Raw genomic sequence first — 15,884 nt, 5'->3', positions numbered from 1 at the left:
CTCTGTCTCTCAAATAATAATAATAAAAATAATAAAGAATAGATGGACTCCTACCACCCAAGCCCCCATTTTGGGAGGCTGTATCTTCAGAGCCTCCTCCTATCCAGTGATGAGTATCTAGTGAGAGAAGGACGGAAAGAAAACAAAGAGCTTTGCCACCAGCTCCTCCTATCCCCTGTCCCTGGGGTCTGCATTGCTCCCTAGGCTTTTCAGGGGCATAGTTCAGAGATAACCCTAGGCTAAAAGGAAAAAGGAGGAACCAGTCCTTGCACAGCTGCTGGTAGCCTGATTCCACTGCACCTTCACACTCTGGAAGGGGAGTCCTGGGAAAACCCATACTGGAGGCCAGGGTCACTGCACCTGGGGCTGGGTAGGCTGCAATGGGAGAGAAAGCAGGCAGGGGCAGGCCAGAGAGGGCTTCTCTCATTGCCCACCTTCTGTCCTGCAGGTCGGAAGTACTCCATGACACACACTCGGAGAAAGTCTCTTCCCATGCTGAGTTCGGGCCCCAGTGGCCGCCGAGAGCCCCTGCAGATGGAAGACAGCAACATGGAGCAGGGGGCTGAGGGTGTGGAGCCAGGCGTGCCCGAGAGCCCAGGTCACCTCACAGGGCGCCGCAAGAACTACCCACTTCGTAAGCGCCCATTGGTTCCTGAGAAGCCCAAGGCCTGCAAAGTGCTGCTGACTCGCCTGGATAATGTGGCCGGTCCCCGGAGTGCAGATGAGGCTGATGAGCTACCGCCTGACCTGCCCAAGCCCCCCAGCCCAGCCCCATCCAGTGAGGACCCTGGCCTTGCCCAGCCCCGCAAGCGGCGCCTGGCCTCCCTCAATGCCGAAGCTCTCAATAACCTGCTGCTGGAGCGAGAGGACACCAGCAGCCTGGCAGGCACCCGCCGCAGTCGAGCAGCGGATCCCCACCGCAGCCGTGACCGTGATCGTGCTACTGGGGGCTGGTCCTCCTCCAAGAAGCGGCCCCGGCTGGGGGACCTTGGAGGAGGAAGTCGGGACCTGTCTCCAGAGCCAGCACCAGATGAAGGTCCCCGCCGAGATGGAGACCCAGCTCCCAAGAGACTGGCTAGCCTGAATGCAGCTGCTTTCCTAAAGCTGAGCCAGGAGCGGGAGCTACCCCTGCGTCTGCCTCGTGCCCATGCAGAAGTAGATGGGCGATCCACTGAGCCCCCAGCACCCAAGGCCCCGAGGCCAAAGTGGCCCAAGGTCACTGGCAAGAACTATCCCAAGGCTTGGCAGGGGGCCAGCTCTGGGGAGGCTGCAGGCCCACCCGGCTGGCATGGCTGCCCTGATGAGCCATGGCCATCTACAATTCCTCGCGGACCATCCGTCCAGCCATCTCATCAGCCCCTGAGCAAGGCTCTGGAGAGCCCTTTGGGGCTGCGCCCTCACCTACCCCTGCTGATGGGTGGACAGGCGGCTCTGAAGCCAGAGCCTGGGCGCCCAGGCGAGGAGTCACCTGCCCCTAAGCAGGAACTGCATCAGCCCTCGTTCCCCACATCTCAGCTGTCTCCGCTGCCGATGCCTGGCAACCCTGCCGACTATAGTGGCCTGTGTGTTGGGCCCGAGCTCACTGCACTAGGCAGCTTCTACCTGTACTGTGGCCAAGAGGGGCTGCAGTGTGGGGGCTACTCGCCCTGCCCCATGCTCCCTGAGGGCAAGCTATCCCCAGTGGCTGCACCTCAAGAAGAGGGGCTCCTCTTAGCCCCGAGCTCAGTGCCCTCAGGCACCCCTTTTCAGCACCCTCCCTGGGGCTCCTCTCGCTACTGCTCTAGTGAGGACACTGGAGTGAATGGCTACAGCATCTGCGGAGTGTTGCCCCTGTCTCTCACCCGCGCTGGCACTGCCTGTGGCGGCTGCCCATACAAAATGCCTTTTGCAGCAGGTGAGGCGTCCAGGGTCCGGGATAAACTGGGGAGTCTCAGAGACATGGCATCCCAGGAGGTTGGGCTGTTGATCTGATCAGAGGTCTCCCTTGGGGTCTGGCTGCTAACTGGAAGGTAGGGGCTTTCAGAAGCGAGAACTCCCGTAGTCTGTGCCCCAAGCAGAGGAGCATTCCCAAGAACAGGGCCCCATCTATGGTTGTGGACAGCCTTGCTCTTCCCAGGCTGCCTGTGGAGATTCTTGGCCTGGCAGTTAGGTAGCATTGCAGTAGTACAGGCCACAGAAAGGCCTCTCTTCCTTCCTCATACTGGGATACCCCTTCTTAGACTCTGAATAGCAGGTTAGTTATTGGAATTAGGACTTTTACCAAACTGTTCTAATGGCCCGGCCCTTCTGCCCTCCTCAAGGAAAGCTAGAATTCCTTACTTTCTAGAAACCAGTACTCTCTGCGTGCTGGCGAAGTTCAGCATTCATGGGAAGAGTGGTAGGTACCAGACTCAGTAGGTGGTACCTACTGCACAGGGTAGCTTTGCCCTGGCTATACAGGCCTTGAAAAAGAAGTGCCCAGACTGAGCATCACTTTGCTGGGTGTGGATAGAGAGGGTACACCATGAGAACAGACAAACAGAGTTCCCTGACGTGGATGGAATGCAATCAGGGCCCACAGCTTTGGTGTCTGCCTGCCTGACAAGACCCAGACACCTGCCCATGCTCTGGCTGTTGAGACACTCCCAGAATCATTTCTCTTCCCTGAACTGGCAGAGGTATCCTCACCTGCCTCTCCAGGCTCCCTGCCTGCCTCCTGGGTGGAAATGAGACATGCTGGCCAGCAGGTCTGGCCTGCTGCTGGGGAGGTGAGGGCTGGACCTTCCAGATCTCCCTTCCCCCCACATCCTTTCTTGTAGGGGTCTATAAAACAACTTTATAGACCAGTTGGCCCTGGCCAGACTGGTTATTTCAGGTTGTGGCTTGAGTTAGAATTCTTGTGACATGAGAACAGGCTGCTGCTGAGGGTTTTCCTTCTTTTTTTGTGCCATTCCCCAAGTCTAGACCCTCATCCTCTCCCCCTAATAATAAGGACACCAGTAGACACCATGTACCAGGCACTGTTCTAAGTGCTTTACACATGGGAGGCTGCTTGCCATGTAATGGAGCACAGACTCTGGAGCCAGACTGCCTGGAGTAGAATGTTCTCCCCCACTTCCCTAGCCATGTGACTATGGGACAAGTCAGTAACTGCTCTGTGTCTCAGTTTTCTTAACTATAAAATGGGGGTAATGATACCTACCTCATAGGGGTTTTGTAAGGACGAAATGAGTTAATGTGTTCATAAAAAAAACCAGCCAGTTACCAAATGTATGTGATATTTGTAACTACTATTTATATTGCTCTGAGGGTTAAGTGACTTGCCTGAAGTCACATGGCTAGTAAGTGGCAGAACCCAGGCTGTCGGATTCCAGAACCCTATTCTCAGGCATTATGAAAGCCTTAGAAAATTAATATCAGGGCCAGGCGCGGTGGCTCATGCCTGTAATCCTAGCACTTTGGGAGACTGAGGCAGGCAGATTGCCTGAGCTCAGTAGGTTGAGACCAGCCTGTCTAATGTGGTGAAACCTTATCTCTACTAAACATACAAAAAAATTAGCTGGGTGTGGTGGTGGGCACCTGTAATCCCAGCTACTCAGGAGGCTGAGGCAGGAGAAATACATGAACCCGGGAGGTGGAGGTTGCAGTGAGCCAAGATAGGGCCACTGCACTCCAGCCTGGGCAACAGAGCGAGACTGTCTTTTAAAAAAAAAAAAAAAGTTTAGAGATAAAAAGGATGTTCCAGCCACCTCTCTTTCAGACTAAAAGGGGAGGTGGCCAGTCTCCAAGATCAGGAAACACCCCTGTCCCCTTAGAGAGTCACTCTGACAATCCATAAAAAGGCCTCTGATCCCATTGGCCACCTCAGTGGCCTTTGGTTGCACACTTAGAATTAAGAAAGGAGCAGGTTCTGAAACAGATGGGTGATGGGAGTCACTGCTTGTCCTGTCCTGACCCACTCTCTCCCTTTCCTAGAAGGCTGCAGATCCCTGAGCCAGTTGGAATTTCCTCTCCCAGAAGCTGGCCACCCAGCCTCACCCGCCCACCCACTCCTGGGATGCCCTGTACCCAGTGTACCGCCTGCAGCAGAGCCCGTCCCCCATCTTCAGACACCCACCTCGGAGCCTCAGACAGTAGCCCGTGCGTGCCCTCAGAGCGCCAAACCGCCCAGTGGTTCTAAGTCAGGTCTGCGCACGGGCTCCAGCTGCAGGCACACTGCAAGAAGCAAGGCAGCCCGCAGGCCCAGTCACCCCAAGCAGCCACGTGTCCAGCGCCCACGCCCTCGCCGCCGCCGTCGCCGCCGCACTAATGGCTGGGTACCTGTTGGGGCTGCCTGTGAGAAGGCCGTGTATGTCTTGGTAAGTGCCAGCTCTTAGCTGATGACAAGAGGGAGGGAGGCAGTGGGGACACAGGACTTGCAGTGAGGTAGGTGCTAGGAGCACCTGGTTCTAGCTACTCTGAGAGGTGACAAGGGACTCCAGTTTACTTGTATCCCAGGAATCAGCCATGCTGGCCCACCCAGCTTGCTTCCTTAGCCCCCTACTAATCCTGTACCAGACACCCCAGGGAGGTCAGGAGACACACAGTCATAGTTGGTGGCTGCCATCTCTGTGAGTGTCTTCCCCTCCCCTCCCTGCTCACTCTGTCCGTTATACCCTGGATTGTAAAATGGAGGACTGTCAGTGGAGAACTTTTCTGGATAAGTGTATAGAGGAAGTTGGAATGCACAGAGAAAATTAGTGATACAGAGAACATCTGGGATGATGAAAAGAGGCCAGGTGCAGTGGCTCACATCTTTAATCCCAGTACTTTGGGTGATGGAGGTGGTAAGATCGATCACATGAGGCCAGAAGTTCGAGAGAAGCCTGAGCAATATAGACCTCATCTCTACAAAGTAAAAACATTAGCCGCATGGTGCTGTGCACCGGGAGGCTGAAGTGGGAGGATTGCTTAGGTCCAGGAGTTCAAGGCTGCAGTGAGCTGATTGCACCACTGCACTCCAGCCTGGATGACAGAGTGAGACCCTGGCTCTTAAAAGTAATTAATTGGCTGGGCGCGGTGGCTCACACCTGTAATCCCAGCACTTTGGGAGGCTGAGGCAGGCGGATCACGAGGTCAGGAGATCGAGACCATCCTGACGAACACGGTGAAACCCCGCCTCTACTAAAAATACAAAAAAATTAGCCAGCTACTCGGGAGGCTGAGGCAGGAGAATGGTGTGAACCCAGGAGGCGGAGCTTGCAGTGAGCTGAGATCCGGCTACTGCACTCCAACCTGGGTGACAGAGTGAGACTCCGCCTCAAAAAAAAAGGGTAATTAATTAATTAAAAAGAATGTCAACTAGAATTTATTGAGGCTGGGCAAGGTGGCTTATGCATATAATCCCAGAGCTTTCAGGGGCTGATGCTGGAGGATTGTTTGAGCTCAGGAGTTCAAGACCAACCTGGGCAACATAGCAAGATCCTGTCTCTACAGAAAAATGTTTTTTTTAGTTAGCCAAGCATGGTGGCATGCATCTGTAGTCCCAGCTACTTGAGAAGCTGAGGCAGGCGGATCGCTTGAGTCCAGGAGGTTGAGGCTGCAGTGAACTATGATTGTGCCACTGCATTCCAGCCTGGGTAACAGAGTGAGACCCTGTCTCTAAAAATAAATAAATAAACAAATAAATAAAATTTATTGAGCACATCTTAGATGCCAGAACTGAGCTAAGCACTTTGTAAGTATTATTCCCTTTAATCCTCGCCACTATCCTATGTGATATATATCCCATCTTCCTATAATTAATCCCATTTTACAGATGTGGAAGCTGAGGCTTAGCAATACTTGAAATAATTTGTCAAAGGCTGTGCCCCTTGTAACAGTGGTTTAAGGATTCAGACCGAGACTTGTTCCATTAGGAAACATGAGCACTTACCCAGCACTGAGGGGCTTAGAGTGAGAGTCAGCTGTCAAGGGTGTGGTGGTCAGACCTCAGCCCCAGAAGCATCAGGCCACTTTTCCACCCCGTTCCCATTTCCTATCCTTTCTCCAACCATGAGAATTCCCCAGCCCCATCTAAACAAGGATAGTGGTTTGATAAAACCGAGGTAGTGGTTTGACTACCTTGAGGAAAGGAGGGAGAGGATGTCATTCCCTCCCTCTGTCCTTACTCTGAGTGTGGCCTTGCAAGCCTATTTGTGTCATTGGTTTGTTGCCTAGGATGAGCCGGAACCAGCCATCCGAAAGAGCTACCAGGCGGTAGAGCGGCATGGGGAGACAATCCGAGTCCGGGACACTGTCCTCCTCAAGTCAGGCCCACGAAAGACCTCCACACCTTATGTGGCCAAGATCTCTGCCCTCTGGGAGAACCCCGAGTCAGGTACCTCTCCCTCTGGCTGGGTACCCAAGGGGCAGCTGTCTTCAGCAGAACTGTAGGCCCCAGATTGGCCCCTGCCTGGAGTTTGACCTGGCATGAGTCTCCCTGTGTTCCTGGCACAGAGCTGGACTTCCACTCGGCCGGGGTCTGTCTGCTGCCGAGGGCTGTGGGTGACCTTGTGGCTCGGGTTGGATCAGCTCATTAACCTTTCCAGCCAGCAGAGCCTGGGCACCTGTCCCCCCACCTCACCTGTCAGTGCCTTCTCCCCCTTCTCCCTCCATGCCTAACAGCATTCCAGGCCTCTGAATGCTTGGCCTGGGGCAGGGGACATGGGTGGCCGGAGCCTGCAGGATTGGGCCAGGCATTGAGGTTGAATGAACCTCCAGGGCAACCAGCCAGCCTCTCTGCCTAAGTAACACAAGTTGCCAGTTCAAGCTATAACCACTGTATTGTCCCCCCAGGAGAGCTGATGATGAGCCTCCTGTGGTATTACAGACCTGAGCACTTACAGGGAGGCCGCAGTCCCAGCATGCACGAGGTGAGCTGCCCGGCAGATGGGTCAGGGAGGGCAGGAGAGACAGAGGGAAAGGTTATGGCACTAAGACGTGGTAGGGGGAGGGCAGCCGGGGGGTGTAGTCACATCCCTGCGCTTGTCACTTTGGACTCCAGAGAACCTGGGAAAGGACCCAGGATTTATTCTCTTTTTCCAACACTGCCCCAGTTCATGTTTCAAAGGGAATAATCACCTTTGTCTTAAAAAGGGGAACAGAAAGGGAACCCTCAAGGTAGCAGATGCTAGTGAGCGCAGATGGATGTGCTCTCCTGGCAGCAGGAGAGGTGAGGTGGAGCTGCATAGCTGGTCATTTTTGGTATTGTCTGTAGTATGGGAGGGGAGGGGAGAAAAGACTCCTCCTAACACCCCATAGGCTCTCCACCAACTGTGTGCTAAAAGAGGTGAGTGCCATCTGTGTGTGCCCTGGGCTCACCTGTTATTTCACTTTCCCTTGCAGGGACTTTTCATCTAACTGGGAAGATGAACATTTCCCCTCTCCTACGCTAGGCAGAGCTGGGGGTTGGGAGGTCAGTGACAGTCAGGGGCTGGAGCAGATACCTGGCTATTCTGGAGAAGGCGGGGACCTAGAAGGGACTCAGGAGGAATGCCTGGAGGCAGTAGGTGAGGCATACTTAGACTGAATTTCCAGGGAAGCTTCCTGGCTTGCTGGAGTCATCTCAGGCCAGCAGGCCAGCAGAGGGGTTCATGTACGCCTTGCTTCTGGAATGAGGTGCTTTCCAGCCCTGCTAACAACCTCCACCTGTCTCCCTTTGAGCCCTTGCAGAATGAAGTCTTTGCATCGCGACATCAGGACCAGAACAGTGTGGCCTGCATCGAGGAGAAGTGCTATGTGCTGACTTTTGCCGAGTACTGCAGGTGGGTGCTTCCCTACACCCTCTGGCTGGCCTCTTCCCTCAGGCTCCCCAGGCATATTTGGGGGCTGCTTGGAATTCCCCGAGAGGATCTCATTCTGCTGTCTACCTGATCTTACTCACTGAGCCTAATCTCCCAGAACTTCCTTCCTTATTGCCTGCCTCTACCATCTGATTCTTTTTTGGAAGAAAGAAAAATTGTTGCCACACTGAGGTAGAATGGTTGGAGCAGCGTTGGGGGGTAACATGACTGCTCTTGGAAAAAATTTAGGCGAATTGGCAGGTGAAGGGAGGGAGGCCCTGGCAAGTGTGGTTCTCCAGTGACAGAGAAGATAGCCTGGTGGTTGGCAGAGCAGACATCACCCCTGGAATGGGTGGAGACAGCACCACCCCTTGGGGAGCTAGGATAGCCTAGCTCTCTGGGTAGAGTAGAGTAGGGTAGGGTAGGGAAGGAATTGGTCTTCCTGCAAAAGTGACTGTAGTAAAGACAGTGAATGGTATCTCTCTGCAGGTTCTGTGCCATGGCCAAGCGCCGAGGCGAAGGCCTTCCCAGCCGAAAGACAGCACTGGTTCCCCCCTCTGCAGATTACTCCACCCCACCCCACCGCACAGTGCCAGAGGACACGGACCCTGAGCTGGTGTTCCTTTGCCGCCATGTCTATGACTTCCGCCACGGGCGCATCCTTAAGAACCCCCAGTAGCCTCCTCATGCCCACGCTGGGGCTACCCGTGGGCAGGTGGGGCTCGGGGTAGGGGGCACTGCTTGAAGCACAGCACTTGGTTAGGGGGCCACAGAGGCCTAAGTTTGCTGGCCTGTGGTTTTCTTGGGGGGGAGGGCAGGGGCCCCCGTGGGTTCTGGGCCCCAGGGGAGGGAGCTGGGGAGGCCAGGGTATAAGAAAAGCATCAGAGCTCTCAGCTTGGCCCAGGGTACCTTTTGTGGTTCCCCTGGGTGGAGATTTCCGAAGAAGTAGTCTTCTCTGAGGCTGGGCCGAGCCTGAGGGACATGGGGCCCTAGGAGGGGTGGGGGTGGCAAGGAGGGGCAAGGTCCTTCAGGAACCAGACCCAACAGGCCCTTCTGTAGCCTCCTCCGGGCCCTCAGAGGGGGAGTGGGAGCCAGCTTTACCTCACCCACTGTGACCCGCCGCTTCCCCTTCAGCCTGGGACCAGGCTTTCCTAGATCCCAGCACAGCTCTGAGCTTGTTCCTTTGAGGCATGGAGAGCCAGAGTCTGGCTTCCAGAGCATTGACTTCCTCTTCCTAGATTTGAGGCCTTTGTCTGGCTTTCCTCCTTTGCCCTGCAGTAGCAACTGGTGCTGGGACAAGTTGACCCACCCTTCACAGTCAAGGGTGTGGCCCGCTTGAGGGAGTCTCCTGTCCACCTCCCAGAGAGGGCCACCCAGCAGGTCTGGCTTCCCAGAAAGTTAGCTGGTGATTGTGGGGTTTGGCATGTCTGGGAGGGAAGATGGGTGCTGGGAGAGGGTTGGGGGCAGGGGGCAAGGAAAATTGCTACCTGATTTGTTGGAGATTTTTCCTCTTGCCTTACACATGGAGGTTCCAGTAAACCTCTTGCAGAACTTCACACATGATTTTTCAAGCCACACCCACCTGAAATCAAACCAAAGGAGTGCTGTGGCTCCCCTTGCCCTGCCACCTTTTCCCTAGTCTTTTGTAGATTGCACTAATTTACATCCCAGCGAGAATCAACACTGTATCAGTCCACAGACCTGCTGAGCTGCAGCCACTTACTCTAGGAGCTAAGGACCTGCATTTTCAGTTTGTTCCTGTTGCCCAGAGGCCCTGTTCTCACCTCATGCTGCTCCCCAGAGTAGACTAAGAGGCTCAGTCCCCTGTTGTCCTTGTGGAGACTAGGCCTTGGCCCTGGCCCTGAGACTCTGTGAGGGGGCTGGAGCAGCCTGGCTATTTCCTATTTGTACCAAAGAGGAGCATGGTGGGTGAGGGAGTGGAGTGCAGTGTGGCTTGGGCGTGGCGCTGGGAACCTGCTAGCTGAGCACTTCCACAAGGGCATACTCCCAGGGGCAGGGGCCAGGGCTGAGAACTGCAGCCCTGGGTCTTCCCTTAGGGAGGAGGGGCAGACGAACCCAGCAGGCTGAGGAGGTGGCACTGGGTGAGGACAGTTGGGCAGGGGCTGCAGAGGGAGGTAGAAATGAACCCTGAGGGCTCCCCCGACATGCCCTGCCCTGTCCCTTAGTAGATGAGTTGCTCCTGATTGGTCATTGGGTTTGGGTGAGGCCTGGAGGCTTCAGAGGTGAATTTATGCTTGGGAAGCCTGATCCTAAACCTGAAGGGAAGGGACTTGGGTCTCCTTGTATTGAATAAGCTGTTTGGAGGAAGGTGTCCGTCTGGGAGGATGGGGCAGTAAATGAGGTTGGCAGAGTGGCAGTGGGGGCTCTGCAGAGCCAGCCTTGGAGCCTGCTCACTCTGAGCCCTTGCTGCCGAGGAGCGCGGCCTCACCTAGCAGGAAAGGAGATCATAGCCCTCCTCCCAGGAGGTAGGGTCTGCTGCCCCGAACTTAAATGCTTTTGAAATCTCTTAGATGCGGAAATATTTTTTCGAACCTGAAAATGCAGCTGGTAGAATTTCAATGGAAGCATAATCCATGTAAAATATATTTTAGTTGATATTTTGTAAAATGCACTTTTTGTGTGTGTTGATCCTGGTTTCCCAGATCTGTATTTCAGTGTTTACAAGGGAGGAAGGACCTTTCCTCACCTCCCTTTTGACAGAGATTAGAAGTACTTCTTTAAGAAAAAAATAAATTTGAGAAATTGTATTGATTTAGAAAAGGATCATTTCCTGTGTGTCCTTTCATCTTTCGGTGTGTGGGTGTGGAAAGACTCACTATTCTTATTTCAGAGGTCCCTCTTTGAGCCCTGTGGCATGGATGCTCACTGAGGCCAATGAGCAAAGAGGGCAGGGAAGCAGGGGGAAAAGAGTGAGTAGAGGAGACAGAGGGACTGGGAACTTGGAGTTGACTTCTTGATTTCATGGTGGCCACAGCTGCCTGCTTAGGTCTGTGCAAAATACTTTGGTTGCCAGCCCTCACCTGGCCAGTGACTTGGAAATTGGCCCCCAAGTAGGTACATTACCTTCTCTCACGCAGTGGCTCCTGCCTGTAATCCCAGTGCTTTGGGAGGCAGAGGCGGGAGGGTTACTTGAGCCTAGGTAAACTCCTTTAAGACCAGCCTAGGCAACATAGACCATGTCTCTGCAAAAATTTTAAAATTAGCCGGGCCTGTCAGTGCATGCCTATATGAGTCTCAGTCGGGAGGCAAAGGTAGGAGGATTGCTTGAGCCCAGGAGTCTGGGGCTGCAGTGAGCCGTGATCACACCACTGCAGCCTGGGTGACAAAGTGAGATACTGTCTCAGAAAGAAAAAAAAAGATCCCTCCTCATCACCTTGGGGAACTGGCCAGCACTGTACGAGGGCCTCTGTCTTGCAGCTGGTGCTTCTTGCTTGCTGAGGAAATAAAGGCCACATCATGGGGCCAAAGGTTTGTGGCCAGCTGACCCCTGCTTCAGCCCAGCCCTGGTCCCAGTCTGGAAGCCTCAGTGTTGACCATGTTCCAGGTGGAGCAGCTCTAAGACCATAGAGGTTCCTGGGAGCCACAGCACACAGCACACCCCGCACCGTCTTCTGCGTTTTGCTAACGTATGGTACATGTGGGCAGGAACATTTCTCCAGAAGTTATTGGTGGCACAGACACCACCATGCTTTTTCTAGTTCTGCCTTCAGTGTGTTGTCCACAAGACTCCCTTGAGGTGAGTGGTAGCCTGTCCTCATCTTACAGACATTGCTGTGGAGATAAGTTCCAGGTCCAAGGACTCTCACTGCCTCACCCAGACTGCTAACACGGAAAACTACCCTCTAACATTAAAGAAGGGAGCACATGTAGCCACATTATCAAAAAATTTTAAAGGTCTAAGGTCTTTTTTTCCTCTCCTGGTTTAAAAGACATACTTACTGGAAAATACGATTTTAATAGAAAATCCTATCACCAGAAATGTATACCTTTAGGACTATTGGAAGCAAGGAGCAGCGTAATCAAGGCAAAACCTTCACAAAAACTTCTGATGCAGCAAATGGACAGGTGGTAGCCTGCAGATGCACCGGGGCAATCGGATGTGGAAAGCCTGCCCTGGAGAGATGGAAGGCTGCAAGGCTTTGCCGTTCCTTCCCCTGGCTCATCCCGTGTGCTTTCCTGTTGCTGCGATTGGGGGGCCATCAGTGAGTCCTCTGGTGTCACCTCATCCCTCAAGTCCCCTAATCCTTCTGAATTCATCTGATCACTGGTAGCTCCATTCTCCCAGTAGTATCTTCTGTTTTCCATCACCTGCTCTGTACAGTCTGCCCTCAAGTCAGCTGCTTCCTCCCTTCTAGCCATTCCATGATATGCCTCATTAATCTCTCAAGGGCCAAGATTAAGAATTTAGATTTTAGAATCAGAACCACCCATATTGAGTCTCATCTTCCCTGAGCCTCTGTTACTTCAGCTATACAAAGGGAATGCCCACAGTAGCTCCCTGCCAGGGTGGCTGTAACAACTAAAGGAGATAATGAATACAAAACACTTAGTGGCCACTGTCCGAAGTACACTTGGGCTCTAATCCTATTGCTCTGCTGCTTCAGAGCCTTGCTGACTCTCCACAGGCAGCAAGAACGTAGCTGGACGAAGTCAGGCTACTGAGCCGGGTTCCCAGTGGGAAATGGTGGTTGCTGACATCCAAAGCCCTTGGGGTCTGCTGTCTGCCCAAGTGACCAGCCTGGTGCCATGGAGCACACATTTAGCTCCAGACAAGGAGACTGCGTGTTGTTTCCCTGCTGTTCTGTGCCCTCAGCTCCTCACCCTTCCAAATGTGTGTTGGCCACACCAGCAGCTGACAGACCATCGCGTCAGCCCCTCCCCAGAGTGCCCAGTTATCCTACTGCCTCATGCCTGTTGAAGAGAAGGTAGAGGAGGGGAGATACCATTTCCAGATGTTTCAGCATTACCCAGTGGACAAGCACTGTAGTCAGTCCCCAGGTATTGCTAAACACAAGGGTCACCATGGAGACACTGGTCAGTGTCTGACAGTCCTGCTTCTCTTTCCTGGAGTGGCCACGACCTGCGGGACTGAGGGAGGTAAGGGTGGCAAGGGGGGCCACACCGAGGACTCTGCTTCCAGCTGGAAAGACCAGCCTCCGGCATGTCTGGACTCGGAGAGAGCGCTGCGGGTCTCCCTGCCTCCAGACCGGTTGCTGGAGGAAGGGCTAGGGCAGGCCTGAGTTTGTGGTGGATCCCCCTGGTCCAGCTCCCTATAGACACACGCTGCACGAGAGCGGCCTCGAGTCTTTCCTGCCTTCGAGGTCTCAGCAGCTTTTGTCCCCAAGCCCAGAGGACAGGGGTGGCCCTGACTCAGGCGCCCTCTTCCGGGTAGGGGTCCGCGTGCGCCCTCCCCAGCCCTGGCCCCGCAGGGGCGCCCGCCCCTCTCCCCGCCCCCGGCGTTGGCCCGCCCCCGCGCCTGTGTCACTGCGAGGCCGCGGGTGGAGAGCGGCCGGGCGGGACATCCGGCCCGGGTCCCTCGCCGCGCCCGCCGCCCGCCGCCCTCCGCCCGCCGCCCGCTTCAGCGCCGCAGCCCGGGAGCCGGCCACCCCTACACGCGCCAGGGCCGTCCCCTGCCCTCCCCTCCCCAACTCCCTCCGGGCCCAGACCCTCCTCCCGCCCCAAGACCGAGCCCGCCTCCCAGGCCGCCCTCGGATCGACCGGGACCGCGCAGGCCCCCACCCCAGGAGCACCATGATCCCCCGCCCGCTGACCCCGCTGGCGGCCCCAAATGGCGCCGAGCCCCTGGGCCGGGCGCTGAGGCGGGCCCCTCTGGGCAGGGCCCGGGCGGGGCTGGGGGGGCCGCCCCTGCTGCTGCCGTCCATGCTGATGTTCGCGGTGATCGTGGCCTCCAGTGGGCTGCTGCTCATGATCGAGCGGGGCATCCTGGCCGAGATGAAGCCCCTGCCCCTGCACCCGCCAGGCCGCGAGGGCGCAGCCTGGCGCGGGAAAGCCCCCAAGCCTGGGGGCCTGTCCCTGAGTGCTGGGGACGCGGACTTGCAAGTGCGGCAGGACGTCCGGAACAGGACCCTGCGGGCGGTGTGCGGTCAGGCGGGCATGCCCCGGGACCCCTGGGACTTGCCGGTGGGGCAGCGGCGCACCCTGCTGCGCCACATCCTCGTAAGTGACCGTTACCGCTTCCTCTACTGCTACGTCCCCAAGGTGGCCTGCTCTAACTGGAAGCGGGTGCTAAAGGTGCTGGCGGGTGTCCTGGACAGCGTGGACGTCCGCCTCAAGATGGACCACCGCAGTGACCTGGTGTTCCTGGCAGACCTGCGGCCTGAGGAGATTCGCTACCGCCTGCAGCACTACTTTAAGTTCCTGTTTGTGCGGGACCCCTTGGAACGCCTCCTCTCTGCCTACCGCAACAAGTTTGGCGAGATCCGAGAGTACCAGCAACGCTACGGGGCTGAGATAGTGAGGCGGTACAGGGCTGGAGCGGGGCCCAGCCCCGCAGGCGACGATGTCACATTCCCCGAGTTCCTGAGATACCTGGTGGACGAAGACCCTGAGCGCATGAATGAGCATTGGATGCCCGTGTACCACCTGTGCCAGCCTTGTGCCGTGCACTATGACTTTGTGGGCTCCTATGAGAGGTTGGAGGCTGATGCCAATCAGGTGCTGGAGTGGGTACGGGCACCACCCCACGTCCAATTTCCAGCTCGCCAGGCCTGGTACCGGCCGGCCAGTCCCGAAAGCCTGCATTACCACTTGTGCAGTGCCCCCCAGGCCCTGCTGCACGATGTGCTGCCTAAGTATATCCTGGACTTCTCCCTCTTTGCCTACCCACTGCCTAATGTCACCAAGGAGGCATGTCAGCAGTGACCATAGGGTGTGGGGCCAGCAGCTGGTGGGGACTGGTTTCAACGCCAGCTTCCTGTGCTTCTGCCTGTCATTGGGAGAAACCCTGGCTCTGGGGCTTGGGGCTTCTCAGGATGCCTGGATGGCAGAGACTGCCCTCAGAAGTTCCTTGTCCAGGGTGGGTGCCCACAGTGACTCAGAGGACAGGGCTAGGCAGGAGACTTGCTGCTCCTCATTGTGGGGGCTCTCTTGGGGGACAGACACCAGTTTGCCAGTGAAGCAACATACCTGATCTAAAAAGACTGGCTCCAGATCCCAGGCTGCTGGGATTACGCAGTCCACTTGGTCTACCTTAATTTAACCTGTGGCCAAACTCAGAGATGGTACCAGCCAGGGGCAAGCATGACCAGAGCCAGGGGACCCTGTGGCTCTGATCCCCCATTTATTCAACCCATGTGCCTCAGGACTGGAGTGAGTAATCATACCTTATAAATGACTTTTGTGCCTTTCTGCTCCAGACTCAAAATTTCCTGCACCTGCCGGTTCTTTCCATTTTTCCAACGAAAGGAAAACGGAAGCAGGGTCCTTGCCTGGTAGCTCCAGGACCAGCTCTGCAGGCACCCAAAGACCCGCTGTGCCCAGCCTCTTCCTTGAGTTCTAGGAACCTCTTCCCTAATTCTCCCTTCCCTTCCCTACAAGGCCTTTGAGGTTGTGACTGTGGCTGGTATATCTGGCTGCCATTTTTCTGATGCATTTATTTAAAATTTGTACTTTTTGATAGAACCCTTGTAAGGGCTTTGTTTTCCTAGTAGCTGACTTTTTAATAAAGCAGTTTTATATATAAGGTGAACATTTCTGTGATTTCCCTTGGAGCTCCTGTGGGCCCAGCAGATCTCCTCCATGTCTGTCTCCCCATGTCAGGGGAGGCAGCCTGTAGGTAGAGAAAAGTAAGGTATAACTTGGTTGGGTTGGTCCAGTGGGCCGTTGCCTTTCCATGGAGACTTTGGGGGCTTTCTAATAGGTTATACCAGATCACAGACTCAGATTCTGGGATGTCACCAAAGGGCAAGCCCAGTTAGGAATGGTCTCAGGTCCAGGGCATACCTACTTGCATTATTCCCTAAAAAAGTAGGTGGGTAGGAGATACAGGATCCTCCTCCTCTTATTCAATAAGAGTTGAACAAGAAGGTCTCCCAGAACACTTTCTTTCTTTTTTTTTTTTTT

At 55.2% G+C, this 15,884-nt stretch overlaps 2 protein-coding genes across 9 annotated transcripts in view; both read left to right on the top strand.

Moving 5' to 3' along the window:
- Positions 1-10,570, top strand: part of BAHD1 (bromo adjacent homology domain containing 1) — a 31,944-nt gene extending 21,374 nt beyond the window's left edge. For 3 of the 8 annotated variants that reach the window (XM_033190556.1, XM_033190557.1, XM_033190559.1), the window contains 6 exons: positions 449-1,894; positions 3,955-4,337; positions 6,178-6,337; positions 6,796-6,872; positions 7,663-7,763; positions 8,271-10,570. In XM_033190556.1, the coding sequence (XP_033046447.1) occupies positions 463-1,894; positions 3,955-4,337; positions 6,178-6,337; positions 6,796-6,872; positions 7,663-7,763; positions 8,271-8,460 (2,343 nt within the window). In that variant the 5' untranslated portion in view covers positions 449-462 and the 3' untranslated portion in view covers positions 8,461-10,570. The remainder of the gene's footprint in view (positions 1-448; positions 1,895-3,954; positions 4,338-6,177; positions 6,338-6,795; positions 6,873-7,662; positions 7,764-8,270) is intronic. The other 5 variants (XM_033190554.1, XM_033190558.1, XM_033190561.1 and 2 more) reach the window with 4 other exon arrangements.
- Positions 10,571-13,271: 2,701 nt separating this feature from the next.
- Positions 13,272-15,510, top strand: CHST14 (carbohydrate sulfotransferase 14). The gene has a single exon (XM_033190571.1). The coding sequence runs from the start codon at positions 13,554-13,556 to the stop codon at positions 14,682-14,684; it is 1,131 nt and encodes a 376-aa protein (XP_033046462.1). The 5' UTR covers positions 13,272-13,553; the 3' UTR covers positions 14,685-15,510.
- The last annotated feature ends 374 nt before the right edge of the window (positions 15,511-15,884 follow it).

The sequence above is a fragment of the Trachypithecus francoisi genome, unplaced genomic scaffold, assembly GCF_009764315.1.
Source record: "Trachypithecus francoisi isolate TF-2019V2 unplaced genomic scaffold, Tfra_2.0 Lachesis_group3, whole genome shotgun sequence".
NCBI lineage: Eukaryota > Metazoa > Chordata > Mammalia > Primates > Cercopithecidae > Trachypithecus > Trachypithecus francoisi.
The sequence above is the reverse complement of the archived record's forward strand: the minus strand, read 5'-3'. Positions and strand labels throughout refer to the sequence as shown.